Source organism: Oncorhynchus kisutch, unplaced genomic scaffold (assembly GCF_002021735.2).
Source record: "Oncorhynchus kisutch isolate 150728-3 unplaced genomic scaffold, Okis_V2 scaffold1111, whole genome shotgun sequence".
Classification (NCBI taxonomy): domain Eukaryota; kingdom Metazoa; phylum Chordata; class Actinopteri; order Salmoniformes; family Salmonidae; genus Oncorhynchus; species Oncorhynchus kisutch.
The window spans coordinates 60,001-80,000 of NW_022263056.1; the positions used below are offsets into that span (position 1 = coordinate 60,001).

General features: G+C 42.8%; 1 protein-coding gene across 1 annotated transcript in view; it reads left to right on the forward strand.

Annotated features, from left to right (window-relative positions):
• Positions 1-10,958: 10,958 nt before the first annotated feature.
• The window catches only part of LOC116364623 (receptor for retinol uptake stra6-like), a gene marked incomplete at its 3' end in the record, with an annotated part of 17,161 nt that continues 8,119 nt past the window's right edge, over positions 10,959-20,000 (forward strand). Inside the window, exons 1-4 of the mRNA XM_031817654.1 lie at positions 10,959-11,298; positions 11,771-11,837; positions 16,545-16,630; positions 17,164-17,303. Of these exons, the coding sequence (XP_031673514.1) occupies positions 11,201-11,298; positions 11,771-11,837; positions 16,545-16,630; positions 17,164-17,303 (391 nt within the window). The remainder of the gene's footprint in view (positions 11,299-11,770; positions 11,838-16,544; positions 16,631-17,163; positions 17,304-20,000) is intronic.

Sequence of the window (20,000 nt, forward strand, 5' to 3'; positions counted from 1 at the left end):
GTAGCTTGGTGTGTGAACACTATCAAGGGTTACGTGAAATACATTGAGACAACCATTACAACTACGTGAAATACATTGAGACAACCATTACAACGCCACATGAAATACATTGAGACAACCATTACAACGCCACATGAAATACATTGAGACAACCATTACAACGCCACATGAAATACATTGAGACAACCATTACAACGCCACATGAAATACATTGAGACAACCATTACAACCACGTTAAATACATTGAGACAACCATTACAACGCCACATGAAATACATTGAGACAACCATTACAACGCCACATGAAATACATTGAGACAACCATTACAACGCCACATGAAATACATTGAGACAACCATTACAACACCACATGAAATACATTGAGACAACCATTACAACTACGTGAAATACATTGAGACAACCATTACAACGCCACATGAAATACATTGAGACAACCATTACAACGCCACATGAAATACATTGAGACAACCATTACAACTACATGAAATACATTGAGACAACCATTACAACTATGTGAAATACATTGAGACAACCATTACAACGCCACATGAAATACATTGAGACAACCATTACAACTACATGAAATACATTGAGACAACCATTACAACTACGTGAAATACATTGAGACAACCATTACAACGCCACATGAAATACATTGAGACAACCATTACAACGCCACATGAAATACATTGAGACAACCATTACAACTACATGAAATACATTGAGACAACCATTACAACTACGTGAAATACATTGAGACAACCATTACAACGCCACATGAAATACATTGAGACAACCATTACAACGCCACATGAAATACATTGAGACAACCATTACAACGCCACATGAAATACATTGAGACAACCATTACAACGCCACATGAAATACATTGAGACAACCATTACAACGCCACATGAAATACATTGAGACAACCATTACAACGCCACATGAAATACATTGAGACAACCATTACAACGCCACATGAAATACATTGAGACAACCATTACAACGCCACATGAAATACATTGAGACAACCATTACAACTACGTGAAATACATTGAGACAACCATTACAACGCCACATGAAATACATTGAGACAACCATTACAACGCCACATGAAATACATTGAGACAACCATTACAACTACGTGAAATACATTGAGACAACCATTACAACGCCACATGAAATACATTGAGACAACCATTACAACGCCACATGAAATACATTGAGACAACCATTACAACGCCACATGAAATACATTGAGACAACCATTACAACTACGTGAAATACATTGAGACAACCATTACAACGCCACATGAAATACATTGAGACAACCATTACAACGCCACATGAAATACATTGAGACAACCATTACAACGCCACATGAAATACATTGAGACAACCATTACAACGCCACATTAAATACATTGAGACAACCATTACAACGCCACAGGAAATACATTGAGACAACCATTACAACGTCACATGAAATACATTGAGACAACCATTACAACGTCACATTAAATACATTGAGACAACCATTACAACTACATGAAATACATTGAGACAACCATTACAACGCCACATGAAATACATTGAGACAACCATTACAACGCCACATGAAATACATTGAGACAACCATTACAACGCCACATGAAATACATTGAGACAACCATTACAACTACGTGAAATACATTGAGACAACCATTACAACGCCACATGAAATACATTGAGACAACCATTACAACGCCACATGAAATACATTGAGACAACCATTACAACTACGTGAAATACATTGAGACAACCATTACAACGCCACATGAAATACATTGAGACAACCATTACAACGCCACATGAAATACATTGAGACAACCATTACAACTACGTGAAATACATTGAGACAACCATTACAACGCCACATGAAATACATTGAGACAACCATTACAACCCCACATGAAATACATTGAGACAACCATTACAACGCCACATGAAATACATTGAGACAACCATTACAACGCCACATTAAATACATTGAGACAACCATTACAACGCCACAGGAAATACATTGAGACAACCATTACAACGTCACATGAAATACATTGAGACAACCATTACAACGTCACATTAAATACATTGAGACAACCATTACAACTACATGAAATACATTGAGACAACCATTACAACGCCACATGAAATACATTGAGACAACCATTACAACGCCACATGAAATACATTGAGACAACCATTACAACGCCACATTAAATACATTGAGACAACCATTACAACGCCACATTAAATACATTGAGACAACCATTACAAACGCCACATGAAAACAACCCGTGTTGAAATATACCACCATTTCAAAGCTTTTGGACAAACACATGGATCAGCTTGAGAATCATTTGGCTATCAAATGAACCAATGAACTGCATTCGCCCCTCAGGTCCTATCGGACCTTGTTTAACAAGCGGTGTCTCCTCCTCCAGAGGCCTAAGCCTTCTTAGCAGGGTCTGAAGGAACAGACATAGCAGCCTTCTCAGCCTTCTGCCAGAACCCTTAGCCGTTAGCCTGCTGTGTGCCAAGGCCTTGTGAGACCTTCATCATCTAATCCACAAAGCAGAAAAGCTTAGGCTCTCCATCCTACCGTTCCCCTGCCCCTCTCCTTCCTCTCTCCTCCCTCCCTCTCCTTCCTCTCCTCCTTCCCCCTCTCCTTCCTCTCTCCTCTCTCCCTCTCCTTCCTCCCCCTCTCCTGCCCTCTCCTCCCCCCCACTCCTCCCTCACTCCCTCACTCCTTCCTCTCCTCCTTCCCCCTCTCCTTCCTCCCCCTCTCCCTCCTTCTCCTTACTCTCCTTACTCTCCTCCCACTCCTCCCTCCCCTCTCCTCCCTCCCTCCCCTCCCTCCCCTCTCCTCCCTCCCTCTCCTCCTTCCCCTCTCCTCCCTCCCTCTCCTTCCTCTCCTCCTTCCCCCTCTCCTTCCCCTCTCCTTCCTCTCCTTCCTCTCCCTCTCCTTCCTCTCTCCGCCCTCTCCCACTCCTCCCTCCCTTTCCCTCTCTCCCTCTCCTCCCTCCCTCTCCCTCTCCTTCCTCACTTCCCTCCCCCCTCCTTCCTTTCTCCTCCCTCTCCCTCTCCTCCCTCCCCCTCTCCTTCCTCTCCTCCCTCCCCCTCTCCTTCCTCTCCTCCCTCTCCCTCTCCTTCTTCTCTTATTGCATGAGCTGGCTCACAGGTTGAGATTATGGAACTCTGAACCCCTCTAACCAAACAACCATCCTTTTATACTGAGTTGGAGAGAGTACACTGCTTTCTTCTTTAATGAGGAGAGAAAAGGATGCTGCAGGAAAATCAACTAATTGATGTGTCTGATGTTTAATGAGAACCCAAAACGTAGATGTCTGACCCGGTTCATTAAAACAGCAGAGACAGTGGTAGATGTCTGACCCGGTTCATTAAAACAGCAGAGACAGTGGTAGATGTCTGACCCGGTTCATTAAAACAGCAGAGACAGTGGTAGATGTCTGACCCGGTTCATTAAAACAGCAGAGACAGTGGTAGATGTCTGACCCGGTTCATTAAAACAGCAGAGACAGTGGTAGATGTCTGACCCGGTTCATTAAAACAGCAGAGACAGTGGTAGATGTCTGACCCGGTTCATTAAAACAGCAGAGACAGTGGTAGATGTCTGACCCGGTTCATTAAAACAGCAGAAACAGTGGTAGATGTCTGACCCGGTTCATTAAAACAGCAGAAACAGTGGTAGATGTCCTAGCTGCTTCTTTCCGTTGCCTGCTAGCAGCAGATCATTAAATACACAACTAGTAAACCATGGACTAAGGAGGGCTCAGGGAGGCTCTTTACAGCCACTATATTCTGGATGTAATAAATAATGACAGTTCATATGGCAGAAACCTCAGAAACAACGCTAACAGGATGCCATCATTTTCAGTGCAAAAACAAGTGTTTCAGAACCTTTCTCTCACGTATAAACGGTTAAACATTCTCTCTCTCCCCTTGCCCTGAGGCCAATCCCCACAGCACAAAGCTAGCCCCTGTTAGAATAAGAGACTTTCAACCAGGGATTTTTCATCATCATATTAAAAGCTAAGCTCTTTGAGTAACAGGCAGTGTGAAGCGAGCAGGTTAAACCACGTTGCAACACTGTGCTGCAACGTGGTTTAACCTTTAACCTGCACAAGGAGTGGGGGTATTTCTCAATCTCACTGAGAGATCTGGGCAGCTGGAACATGTTGATTTTCACAACTCTTTTTCTGAGCTGTTGTTCAATGTTGCCTATCAGATAGAGCAACACAGGTACAGCCTTAGGTTGCCCGATGAATTTATATCAACTTTATATTTATATCAAACTTATATTTTCATTAACTTTATATTTATATTAACTTTATATTTACATCAACTTTATATTTAAACTTTATATTTACATTAACTTTATATTTAAACTTTATATTTACATTAACTTTATATTTAAACTTTATATTTACATCAACTTTATATTTAAACTTTATATTTACATTAACTTTATATTTACTTTATATTTACATTAACTTTATATTTATTTAAACTTTATATTTAAACTTTATATTTAAACTTTATATTTACATTAACTTTATATTTATTTAAACTTTATATTTAATCTTTATATTTAAACTTTATATTTACATTAACTTTATATTTATGTTAACTTTATATTTATATTAACTTTATATTTACATTAACTTTATATTTATTTACACTTTATATTTAAACTTTATATTTAAACTTTATATTTACATTAACTTTATATTTACATTAACTTTATATTTACTTTATATTTACATTAACTTTATATTTATTTAAACTTTATATTTAATCTTTATATTTATAGTAACTTTATATTTACATTAACTTTATATTTACATTAACTTTATATTTACATTAACTTTATATTTATTTAAACTTTATATTTAAACTTTATATTTATAGTAACTTTATATTAACTTTATATTTATAGTAACTTTATATTAACTTTATATTTATAGTAACTTTATATTAACTTTATATTAACTTTATATTAACTTTATATTTAAATTAACTTTATATTAACTTTATATTTAAATTAACTTTATATTAACTTTATGTTAACTTTATATTTATATTAACTTTATATTTAAACTTTATATTAACTTTATATTAACTTTATATTTAAACTTTATATTAACTTTATATTAACTTTATATTAACTTTATATTAACTTTATATTAACTTTATATTTAAACTTTATATTAACTTTATATTTATATTAACTTTATATTAACTTTATATTTAAACTTTATATTAACTTTATATTAACTTTATATTAACTTTATATTAACTTTATATTTATATTAACTTTATATTAACTTTATATTAACTTTATATTAACTTTATATTTAAATTAACTTTATATTAACTTTATATTAACTTTATATTTATATTAACTTTATATTAACTTTATATTTAAATTAACTTTATATTAACTTTATATTAACTTTATATTAACTTTATATTAACTTTATATTTATATTAACTTTATATTAACTTTATATTTAAATTAACTTTATATTAACTTTATATTAACTTTATATTAACTTTATATTAACTTTATATTTATATTAACTTTATATTAACTTTATATTTAAATTAACTTTATATTAACTTTATATTAACTTTATATTAACTTTATATTAACTTTATATTTAAATTAACTTTATATTAACTTTATATTAACTTTATATTTATATTAACTTTATATTAACTTTATATTAACTTTATATTAACTTTATATTAACTTTATATTAACTTTATATTTATATGAACTTTCTATAAAGTGAACCATCATTCATCATTATGACAGGAATTACAGGACATTAGCTCTTCTAGCACCACACATGGCCTGTCTTCCTGCTGCAGGAGAACCAACCTCCACTAAAACAACACCACACATGGCCTGTCTTCCTGCTGCAGGAGAACCAACCTCCACTAAAACAACACCACACATGGCCTGTCTTCCTGCTGCAGGAGAACCAACCTCCACTAAAACAACACCACACATGGCCTGTCTTCCTGCTGCAGGAGAACCAACCTCCACTAAAACAACACCACACATGGCCTGTCTTCCTGCTGCAGGAGAACCAACCTCCACTAAAACAACACCACACATGGCCTGTCTTCCTGCTGCAGGAGAACCAACCTCCACTAAAACAACACCACACATGGCCTGTCTTCCTGCTGCAGGAGAACCAACCTCCACTAAAACAACACCACACATGGCCTGTCTTCCTGCTGCAGGAGAACCAACCTCCACTAAAACAACACCACACATGGCCTGTCTTCCTGCTGCAGGAGAACCAACCTCCACTAAAACAACACTACACATGGCCTGTCTTCCTGCTGCAGGAGAACCAACCTCCACTAAAACAACACCACACATGGCCTGTCTTCCTGCTGCAGGAGAACCAACCTCCACTAAAACAACACTACACATGGCCTGTCTTCCTGCTGCAGGAGAACCAACCTCCACTAAAACAACACCACACATGGCCTGTCTTCCTGCTGCAGGAGAACCAACCTCCACTAAAACAACACCACACATGGCCTGTCTTCCTGCTGCAGGAGAACCAACCTCCACTAAAACAACACCACACATGGCCTGTCTTCCTGCTGCAGGAGAACCAACCTCCACTAAAACAACACTACACATGGCCTGTCTTCCTGCTGCAGGAGAACCAACCTCCACTAAAACAACACCACACATGGCCTGTCTTCCTGCTGCAGGAGAACCAACCTCCACTAAAACAACACCACACATGGCCTGTCTTCCTGCTGCAGGAGAACCAACCTCCACTAAAACAACACCACACATGGCCTGTCTTCCTGCTGCAGGAGAACCAACCTCCACTAAAACAACACCACACATGGCCTGTCTTCCTGCTGCAGGAGAACCAACCTCCACTAAAACAACACCACACATGGCCTGTCTTCCTGCTGCAGGAGAACCAACCTCCACTAAAACAACACTACACATGGCCTGTCCTCCTGCTGCAGGAGAACCAACCTCCACTAAAACAACACCACACATGGCCTGTCTTCCTGCTGCAGGAGAACCAACCTCCACTAAAACAACACCACACATGGCCTGTCTTCCTGCTGCAGGAGAACCAACCTCCACTAAAACAACACCACACATGGCCTGTCTTCCTGCTGCAGGAGAACCAACCTCCACTAAAACAACACCACACATGGCCTGTCTTCCTGCTGCAGGAGAACCAACCTCCACTAAAACAACACCACACATGGCCTGTCTTCCTGCTGCAGGAGAACCAACCTCCACTAAAACAACACCACACATGGCCTGTCTTCCTGCTGCAGGAGAACCAACCTCCACTAAAACAACACCACACATGGCCTGTCTTCCTGCTGCAGGAGAACCAACCTCCACTAAACAACACCACACATGGCCTGTCTTCCTGCTGCAGGAGAACCAACCTCCACTAAAACACACTACACATGGCCTGTCCTCCTGCTGCAGGAGAACCAACCTCCACTAAAACAACACCACACATGGCTTGTCTTCCTGCTGCAGGAGAACCAACCTCCACTAAAACAACACCACACATGGCCTGTCTTCCTGCTGCAGGAGAACCAACCTCCACTAAAACAACACTACACATGGCCTGTCTTCCTGCTGCAGGAGAACCAACCTCCACTAAACAACACCACACATGGCCTGTCTTCCTGCTGCAGGAGAACCAACCTCCACTAAAACAACACCTGTCTTCCTGCTGCAGGAGAACCAACCTCCACTAAAACAACACCACACATGGCCTGTCTTCCTGCTGCAGGAGAACCAACCTCCACTAAAACAACACCACACATGGCCTGTCTTCCTGCTGCAGGAGAACCAACCTCCACTAAAACAACACCACACATGGCCTGTCTTCCTGCTGCAGGAGAACCAACCTCCACTAAAACAACACTACACATGGCCTGTCTTCCTGCTGCAGGAGAACCAACCTCCACTAAAAACAACACAACATGGCCTGTCTTCCTGCTGCAGGAGAACCAACCTCCACTAAAACAACACCACACATGGCCTGTCTTCCTGCTGCAGGAGAACCAACCTCCACTAAAACAACACCACACATGGCCTGTCTCCTGCTGCAGGAGAACCAACCTCCACTAAAACAACACTACACATGGCCTGTCTTCCTGCTGCAGGAGAACCAACCTCCACTAAAACAACACCACACATGGCCTGTCTTCCTGCTGCAGGAGAACCAACCTCCACTAAAACAACACCACACATGGCCTGTCTTCCTGCTGCAGGAGAACCAACCTCCACTAAAACAACACCACACATGGCCTGTCTTCCTGCTGCAGGAGAACCAACCTCCACTAAAACAACACTACACATGGCCTGTCTTCCTGCTGCAGGAGAACCAACCTCCACTAAAACAACACTACACATGGCCTGTCTTCCTGCTGCAGGAGAACCAACCTCCACTAAAACAACACCACACATGGCCTGTCTTCCTGCTGCAGGAGAACCAACCTCCACTAAAACAACACCACACATGGCCTGTCTTCCTGCTGCAGGAGAACCAACCTCCACTAAAACAACACCACACATGGCCTGTCTTCCTGCTGCAGGAGAACCAACCTCCACTAAAACAACACCACACATGGCCTGTCTTCCTGCTGCAGGAGAACCAACCTCCACTAAAACAACACCACACATGGCCTGTCTTCCTGCTGCAGGAGAACCAACCTCCACTAAAACAACACTACACATGGCCTGTCTTCCTGCTGCAGGAGAACCAACCTCCACTAAAACAACACCACACATGGCCTGTCTTCCTGCTGCAGGAGAACCAACCTCCACTAAAACAACACCACACATGGCCTGTCTTCCTGCTGCAGGAGAACCAACCTCCACTAAAACAACACCACACATGGCCTGTCTTCCTGCTGCAGGAGAACCAACCTCCACTAAAACAACACTACACATGGCCTGTCTTCCTGCTGCAGGAGAACCAACCTCCACTAAAACAACACTACACATGGCCTGTCTTCCTGCTGCAGGAGAACCAACCTCCACTAAAACAACACCACACATGGCCTGTCTTCCTGCTGCAGGAGAACCAACCTCCACTAAAACAACACCACACATGGCCTGTCTTCCTGCTGCAGGAGAACCAACCTCCACTAAAACAACACCACACATGGCCTGTCTTCCTGCTGCAGGAGAACCAACCTCCACTAAAACAACACCACACATGGCCTGTCTTCCTGCTGCAGGAGAACCAACCTCCACTAAAACAACACCACACATGGCCTGTCCTCCTGCTGCAGGAGAACCAACCTCCACTAAAACAACACCACACATGGCCTGTCTTCCTGCTGCAGGAGAACCAACCTCCACTAAAACAACACCACACATGGCCTGTCTTCCTGCTGCAGGAGAACCAACCTCCACTAAAACAACACCTGTCTTCCTGCTGCAGGAGAACCAACCTCCACTAAAACAACACCTGTCTTCCTGCTGCAGGAGAACCAACCTCCACTAAAACAACACCACACATGGCCTGTCTTCCTGCTGCAGGAGAACCAACCTCCACTAAAACAACACTACACATGGCCTGTCTTCCTGCTGCAGGAGAACCAACCTCCACTAAAACAACACCACACATGGCCTGTCTTCCTGCTGCAGGAGAACCAACCTCCACTAAAACAACACCACACATGGCCTGTCTTCCTGCTGCAGGAGAACCAACCTCCACTAAAACAACACTACACATGGCCTGTCTTCCTGCTGCAGGAGAACCAACCTCCACTAAAACAACACTACACATGGCCTGTCTTCCTGCTGCAGGAGAACCAACCTCCACTAAAACAACACCACACATGGCCTGTCCTCCTGCTGCAGGAGAACCAACCTCCACTAAAACAACACTACACATGGCCTGTCTTCCTGCTGCAGGAGAACCAACCTCCACTAAAACAACACCACACATGGCCTGTCTTCCTGCTGCAGGAGAACCAACCTCCACTAAAACAACACTACACATGGCCTGTCTTCCTGCTGCAGGAGAACCAACCTCCACTAAAACAACACCACACATGGCCTGTCTTCCTGCTGCAGGAGAACCAACCTCCACTAAAACAACACTACACATGGCCTGTCTTCCTGCTGCAGGAGAACCAACCTCCACTAAAACAACACCACACATGGCCTGTCTTCCTGCTGCAGGAGAACCAACCTCCACTAAAACAACACCACACATGGCCTGTCTTCCTGCTGCAGGAGAACCAACCTCCACTAAAACAACACTACACATGGCCTGTCTTGCTGCTGCAGGAGAACCAACCTCCACTAAAACAACACTACACATGGCCTGTCTTCCTGCTGCAGGAGAACCAACCTCCACTAAAACAACACCACACATGGCCTGTCCTCCTGCTGCAGGAGAACCAACCTCCACTAAAACAACACTACACATGGCCTGTCCTCCTGCTGCAGGAGAACCAACCTCCACTAAAACAACACCAACACAGACAGAAACATTATTATTGGCTCGCTACTTCAATCACGAAACTGAGGTCACGAGAGGTCAAAAGAGCTTCATCCCTCTCGCCATCTTTCTCACACCCCTTGACCCTGGTCTCCCTCCCTCCCTCCCTCCCTCCCTCCCTCCCTCCCTCCCTCCCTCCCTCCCTCCCTCCCTCCCTCCCTCCCTCCCTCCCTCCCTCCCTCCCTCCTGTCTTTGTGTGCTGAGGTAATCTGGGGGTGTTATGTGGTTAGTGTGTGTGTGTGGAATGTATTGGGGTAAGGGTGCATGTTAGACTCTGTTAGAGTGTGTACTAAACTCCTACAGCAGGGACAACACAACTGGACACCTGACCAGAGGTCTCTCTCTCTCTCTGTACCTCAGACGCTGCACAACCTGAACTCAAAGCTACCCAACACACAGTGGAGTAAGCTACAACTGTCAATACAATTAAAAATTATCAATATTTATTGATCGGGAAGTGCTGCGCTGCGTTGGGACATAGCTGCGTTGGAGAGACGGTTAATGATCGAGCTTGGCTAGGTGGATTTCCTCTGGTTTTCACCCATCAACGTGGACTATAGCAACAGAGACAAGATCAAGATGAACCAGACCAAGGTGGTAGAAGAGGAACCGTATAACTACTATGACTACTCAGACTGGTACTCCAACAATATGGAACCCACCAGACCTCCAAAAGAGTAAGTATGAGGGTCAGTAAATAGCATACTATTTAGCCAACACTCTCCAAAGCGACTTACAGTAATACATAGATTTTCGTATACGTGGCACAGCACAGTGGGAATCACATTTTTTCAACCCTGATGTTGCATCATGCTCTACCAACTGAGCCACACAGGATCAGTGCAATGAATTATGGGGGAACTGTGCCATAATGTTATGATGATGTTATTTAATCTAAGATCAGGGGGTTTCTCAATCACTGACCTGCATGGGCCAAAGTATAGCTGGTTTTCAATTCTTCCCGTTTTTCCATCCATGATTAAATGATCTATTCCAAATGGCATATTTTCAGTTGTTAGGTGAAACTCTTGTCAGATTCGCTACCGAGAGCACAGTCAGGCTGAACAGGATTTCTAGGGAGTTTGTTTTTGCTCTGTGTAAATGGTTTCTGACGGTCATTGCTCAGCTTGTGTTACATGACTGTTTCAGAGTTATTCTCCCATGTGACCCCACAGCGGATGACCAGCTTTTTCACGTATGCATCGCTTCAGTATCTGTAAGTATCAGACCTTCTGTCTATTTTCAATATTTACACCTGGTGAAAACATTTTACTTGAACCTCGAACAGGAAGTCATTTTGAGACCAAGGTCTCTTTTACTAATGAGCCATGTAATTACAGAGACACACATCCGGTACACATTTACCAACAACAATAGGGGTCACAGGTCAAATGAATATCAAATATGAATGTTTGGAATGAATGGAAACAGTGAATGTTTATATAGGCCATGTTCTAAAGGGGATGTTCAGTCAGTACAGATGACTATAGACCATGCCCTAAAGGGGATGTTCAGTCAGTACAGATGACTATAGACCATGCCCTAAAGGGAATGTTCAGTCAGTACAGATGACTATAGACCATGTTCTAAAGGGGATGTTCAGTCAGTACAGATGACTATAGGCCATGTCCTAAAGGGGATGTTCCGTCAGTACATTGGTACTACTCTCTATGACCTCAGAAAGCCATCTCCCTCAACATCATCAGTGATATATGTCATCGTTAGGCCTTGTCCAATTTGTAGTAGAGGGCTCGCTCCACTTTTCTGAGGAGAACAACGGCATGAATTATAATTGAACCGACACACCGTAGGACTTTGGGATTCGGCTAAATAGAGCACACTCAGAGCACTATGTAGGGTCAACCTGGACTCAGGGGTACACGTAACATAGTAAATGTAAACCCGTGACACTCTAATGAGTATGATATGTTAAGTTTGGTATGGTATGTATTCATGTGTGGCTGTCCATCATCCATTTTGTATGATATGTTCCTGAATTACAATTCATATGATATCTTACAAATTCCCATTTGTTTTGGCTAACGCTAGCTAGGTGGATAATTGGTGGAAGGTGAAGGGTTAGCTAACATGCTATATAGCATGTAGCTAAAAAGTAGTTAGTAGTTCCGATGTTGCTAATTAGAGAAAATGCTAAAGTTGTCTGAGGAAATTCAAACACACAATATTTTGGTTGCTAGATATTCGTGTTCAAATCAAATTAAAATCAAATCAAATCAAATGTTATTGGTCACATACACATGGTTAGCAGATGTTATTGGTTATCAGATGTTATTGGTCACATACACATGGTTAGCAGATGTTATTGGTTATCAGATGTTATTGGTCACATACACATGGTTAGCAGATGTTATTGGTTATCAGATGTTATTGGTCACATACACATGGTTAGCAGATGTTATTGGTTATCAAATGTTATTGGTCACATACACATGGTTAGCAGATGTTATTGGTTATCAAATGTTATTGGTCACATACACATGGTTAGCAGATGTTATTGGTTATCAAATGTTATTGGTCACATAACCATGGTTAGCAGATGTTATTGGTTATCAAATGTTATTGGTCACATACACATGGTTAGCAAATGTTAATGCGAGTGTAGCGAAACGACCTAATACACACAAATCTAAAGGGGTGAATGAGAATATGTACATATCAGTATATGGATGAGAGATGGCCGAGTGGCATAGGCAAGGTGCAGTAGATGGTATAAAATACAGTATATACTGTACATGTGATGTGAGTAATGTAAGATATGTAAACATTATTTAACGTGGCATTGTTTAAGGTGACTGGTGATCCGTAGATGCCATGGAGGGCAGGTAGTTTGCCCCCGGTGATGCGTTGTGCGGACCTCACTACCCTCTGGAGAGCCTTGTGGTTGAGGGCGGTGCATTCGCCGTAACAGGCGGTGATACAGCCCGACAGGATGCTCTCGATTGTGCGTCTGTAAAAGTTTGTCAGGGTTTTGGGTGACAGGCCACATTTCTTCAGCCTCCTGAGGTTGAGGAGGCGCTGTTGCGCCTTTGTCTGTGATGTGTACCCCATGTTATACACCCCCATGTTATACACCCCCCATGTTATACACCCCCATGTTATACACCCCCATGTTATATACCCCCATGTTATATACCCCCATGTTATACACCCCCATGTTATACACCCCCATTTTATACACCCCCATGTTATACACCCCCATGTTATATACCCCCATGTTATATACCCCCATGTTATATACCCCCATGTTATACACCCCCATGTTATACACCCCCATGTTATACACCCCCATGTTATATACCCCCATGTTATATACCCCCATGTTATACACCCCCATGTTATACACCCCCATGTTATATACCCCCATGTTATATACCCCCATGTTATATACCCCCATGTTATATACCCCCATGTTATACACCCCCATGTTATACACCCCCATGTTATACACCCCCATGTTATATACCCCCATGTTATACACCCCCATGTTATACACCCCCATGTTATACACCCCCATGTTATACACCCCCATGTTATATACCCCATGTTATACACCCCCATGTTATACACCCCCATGTTATACACCCCCATGTTATATACCCCCATGTTATATACCCCATGTTATATACCCCCATGTTATACACCCCCATGTTATACACCCCCATGTTATATACCCCCATGTTATATACCCCCATGTTATACACCCCCATGTTATACACCCCCATGTTATACACCCCCATGTTATATACCCCCATGTTATACACCCCCATGTTATACACCCCCATGTTATACACCCCCATGTTATACACCCCCATGTTATACACCCCATGTTATACACCCCCATGTTATACACCCCCATGTTATACACCCCCATGTTATATACCAACATGTTATACACCCCATGTTATATACCCCCATGTTATTCACCCCCATGTTATACACCCCATGTTATATACCCCCATGTTATACACCCCCATGTTATATACCCCCCATGTTATACAACCCCCATGTTATACACCCCCATGTTATATACCCCCATGTTATACACCCCCATGTTATACACCCCCATGTTATACACCCCCATGTTATACACCCCCATGTTATATACCCCCATGTTATACACCCCATGTTATATACCCCCATGTTATATACCCCCATGTTATACACCCCCATATTATATACCCCCCATGTTATACACCCCCCATGTTATATACCCCCATGTTATACACCCCCATGTTATACACCCCCATGTTATATACCCCCATGTTATATACCCCCATGTTATACACCCCCCATGTTATACACCCCCATGTTATACACCCCCATGTTATACACCCCCATGTTATACACCCCCATGTTATACACCCCCATGTTATATACCCCCCATGTTATACACCCCCATGTTATACACCCCCATGTTATACACCCCCATGTTATATACCCCCATGTTATACACCCCCATGTTATATACCCCCATGTTATACACCCATGTTATACACCCCCATGTTATATACCCCCATGTTATATACCCCCATGTTATATACCCCCATGTTATACACCCCCATGTTATACACCCCCATGTTATATACCCCCATGTTATACACCCCCATGTTATATACCCCCATGTTATACACCCCATGTTTATATACCCCCATGTTATACACCCCCATGTTATACACCCCCATGTTATACACCCCCATGTTATATACCCCCATGTTATACACCCCCATGTTATATACCCCATGTTATACACCCCCATGTTATATAACCCCCATGTTTTATACACCCCCATGTATATACCGCCCATGTGATACACCCCCATGTTATACACCCCCCATGATTATACACCCCCATGTTACTACACTCCCATGTTATACACCCCCATGTTATACACCCCCATGTTATATACCCCCATGTTATACACCCCCAGTTATATACCCCCATGTTATACACCCCCATGTTATACACCCCCATGTTATATACCCCCATGTTATACACCCCCATGTTATATACCCCCATGTTATACACCCCCATGTTATACACCCCCATTGTTATACACCCCCATGTTATACCCCCATGTTATACACCCCCATGTTATACACCCCCATGTATACACCCCATGTTATACACCCCATGTTATATACCCCCATTTATACTACCCCCATGTTATACCACCCCCATGTTATATACACCCCATGTTATACACCCCCATGTTATACACCCCCATGTTACCCATTATACCCCCATGTTATACACCCCCATGTTATATACCCACATGTTATACACCCCCTGTTATACACCCCATGTTATACACCACCATGTTATACACCCCATGTTATACACCCCCCATGTTATACACCCCCATGTTATACACCCCCATGTTATATACCCACATGTTATACACCCCCATGTTATACACCCCATGTTTATACACCCCCCATGTTATACACCCCCATGTTATACACCCCCATGTTATACACCCCATGTTATACACCCCCATGTTATACACCCCCATGTTATACACCCCCATGTTATACACCAACCACCCTTCTTTTCCTCTTGCTGTAAGCAACCTTCTGTCCTACGTAACCGTACCAAACGTAATGCATCATACTCATTTGCGTGTGCCAGGTTTTTTAAAGGTTTCCTATGTTACGTCTAGTCTATGAGACCAGGCTGGAAGGGTGGGTCAGCGTCTCCACTTACCAGGGGCTCATTAAAAATAATGAGACAATGGGGAGGTAGCATTCAGAAGGTCCTTTCCTAGGAGTATCCCCCCCCATATTACTTCAGGCCCCCTGGCTTGACAACAAGGTACATTAGATTATTATTTTAGTTGTACTTTAGTTTAGGAGAGGAATTAGAGTTCTTATTGTATCACTTTATGGAATATCTTGTTTCCTAGCTCGTTGTGGTGCTGATTCTAGCAGTCCTGAAGAGGAGAAAGAGTCTATGTGAGGGTTTTGCCAGTGGATCAACTGGTATCTCAAGGTAAAGTGCAGGTTCATTTACCAAACACATCGACATGAAGCAACCAGGAACTGTTGTCAATATGTGACAACCCACTGGGCAAATACTGGTTAAAAATCAGCGTTGTTTCCATGTAATTTCAACACCCAAATGAAATGTGATGACATTGAATCAATGTGGAAAACTAATTGGATTTGAAAAGAGAAACATGAGGGAGTTTCCTCTTTTTTTCACCCAAAATTGAACCTAAAATCCCAATGACATGGTGACATTTTGTTGTTGATTTCAGGTAGAATTCATGTTAGTTGACAACTCAACCAAATGTAAATCAAAACTAGATGTTGAACTGACGTCTGTGCCCAGTGGGAAACCACACAAAACATCACTGTTACAAAAACAACTCAGGCTGCCTCATCGCAATAACACACTATGAGACAATTTATAACCATGAAATATGTTACCATTCATTTGCGGGTGTTTGCTTGGTCTTATCTCTGGTCTCTTCCCGCTGTGTGCCCCCCCCCCCCCCCCCCCCCCCCCCCCCCCACCACCAGTCCAGTGAACTTCCTGGACCAGACGCAGCACAAAGCCCTAGCAGTAGCTGTGTTTGGGCTGGTCTTCAGCAAGCTGTCTGTATTGGTCCTGGCTCCAGATCCCCTGCCCTTCTCCAAAGACACCCCTCAGGATATCAAAGGTAAGCAGCTGTGTCCCTGTCCCATTAAAACCTCTTGAATGTAAAGTTCTCATATTTGATGACCCTATTTTTTTATATTTTTTATTCCACTCAGTCTGGTATGAAAACGGTAGCCCCTATCTGCAAAGTCTGCTGTCAGCTGAGCATCTTGGCTATTGATCGGTGCCTTCAAATCTTCGGTGTGACTTACTACCATATATGGGCATACAAATGTATAAGTGCAGGCAGAGCCGATGACCTCATTTTCAAAATGGCTGCCACCTACATTTCAGTTAGCGTTGTGAAGCATAAACAAAATAATCACGGAATACGTCGATAGACACCGAAAGCCGGGACTCCACAGATCATGAGGAGGTCTTATTTGTCTGCGCGTGTCCTACCGTTATCGATCACCAGCCTACTGCCATGTTATCTGATGATGTATGACTTAATGGCAACATCCAATGTCCACCGAGGGACTATATCTTTGCACATCAAAAATATGATGTTGCCTGGTTACACGCTGTAGGCATCCATTACACAGGGATTGGCTACTATGGCACCTTGACAGTATCGTAGCCAATGAGATGAGCTTTCCAGAGATATGCAGTTTACCTGAGTGGGACAAAGCATTGCCTTGAACTTTTTAACATCCAACGTGCAAATACAGTTTAATTAAAACATTCTGACACTTTGGAGAGGTTGAAAGGGCACTTAAATGTACCCTGGATACTCCATAACACCACCACAATGCTGAAGGGAGGTTGAAACGGCACTTAAATGTACCCTGGATACTCCATAACACCACCACAATGCTGGAGGGAGGTTGAAAGGACACTTAAATGTACCCTGGATACTCCATAACACCACCACAATGCTGAAGTGAGGTTGAAAGGACACTTAAATGTACCCTGGATACTCCATAACACCACCACAATGCTGAAGTGAGGTTGAAAGGACACTTAAATGTACCCTGGATACTCCATAACACCACCACAATGCTGGAGTGAGGTTGATATGGAAGAAACTGTGTTTTTATACTAAACAAATATCATTTAAGGATTGCAAATATGTAATAGCACCGGAATGATCTAATTTACAGACATATGTCACTTTGGAGAGGTTTAGGGACACTTGGAAACGTCCCGTGACCACACCTACTAAAAACATCTACCCATTTCTAGTTGTTAGATCTATCAATTCCATTGTTTCCCCCTGATGTTGTTCACATGTTGTGGATGCCATCTGATGTGTTTCCAGCTCTGGTCATCAATAATTCACTTCTAGCTTGTCAATGAATGATGACTTTAAAAAAAAAACACACAAAAAAAAGGGGTTTATTTTGTTTTTGATCTGGTGTATTCTGAACTATAACTCCTATCTATCTTCTGATCATTTCCTCATAATCACCCAGATGTCTTCTTTCCAAAGATACCATGTTCTAGCATGTCAGAATCATGTAATTACAGAGGATTAGCAGTTACCTTTGGGTTTATTTTGGCGGAAATCTACAGGTTTTAAACAGTGACTCTCTTTATAGGCCTTTCATTTCTCTATGTACACTGTTACCCTACACACACTCACACACACTGTTGCCCTACACACACACACACACACACACACTCACACACACTGTTGCCCTACACACACACACACACACACTCACACTGTTGCCCTACACACACACACACACACACACTGTTACCCTACACACACTCACACACACTGTTGCCCTACACACACACACACACACTATTACCCTACACACACTCACACACACTGTTGCCCTACACACACACACACACACTGTTACCCTACACACACTCACACACACTGTTGCCCTACACACACACACACACCACACTGTTACCCTACACACACTCACACACACTGTTGCCCTACACACACACACACACACTGTTACCCTACACACACTCACACACACTGTTGCCCTACACACACACACACACACACACACACACACACACACACACTGTTACCCTACACACACTCACACACACTGTTACCCTACACACACTCACACACACTGTTGCCCTACACACACACACACACACACACACACACACACACACACACACACACACCACACACACACACACACACACACACTCACTCCAACACACACACACACACACACACACTGTTGCCCTACACACACACACACTCACACACACTGTTGCCCTACACACACACACACACACACACACACTGTTGCCCTACACACACACACTCACACACACTGTTGCCCTACACACACACACACACACTGTTGCCCTACACACACACACTCACACACACTGTTGCCCTACACACACACACACACACACTCACTCCAACACACACACACACACACACACACTGTTGCCCTACACACACACACTCACACACACTGTTGCCCTACACACACACACACACACACACACTGTTGCCCTACACACACACACACACACACACACACACACACACACACACACACACACACACACACACACACACACACACACACACACACACACACACTGTCACTCCAACACACTCGCACACACTGTCACTCCAACACACTCACACACACTGTCACTCCAACACAATCACACACACTGTCACTCCAACACACTCACACACACACTCACACACACTGTTGCCCTACACACACACACTCACTCCAACACACTCACAAGCACTCACTCCAACACACTC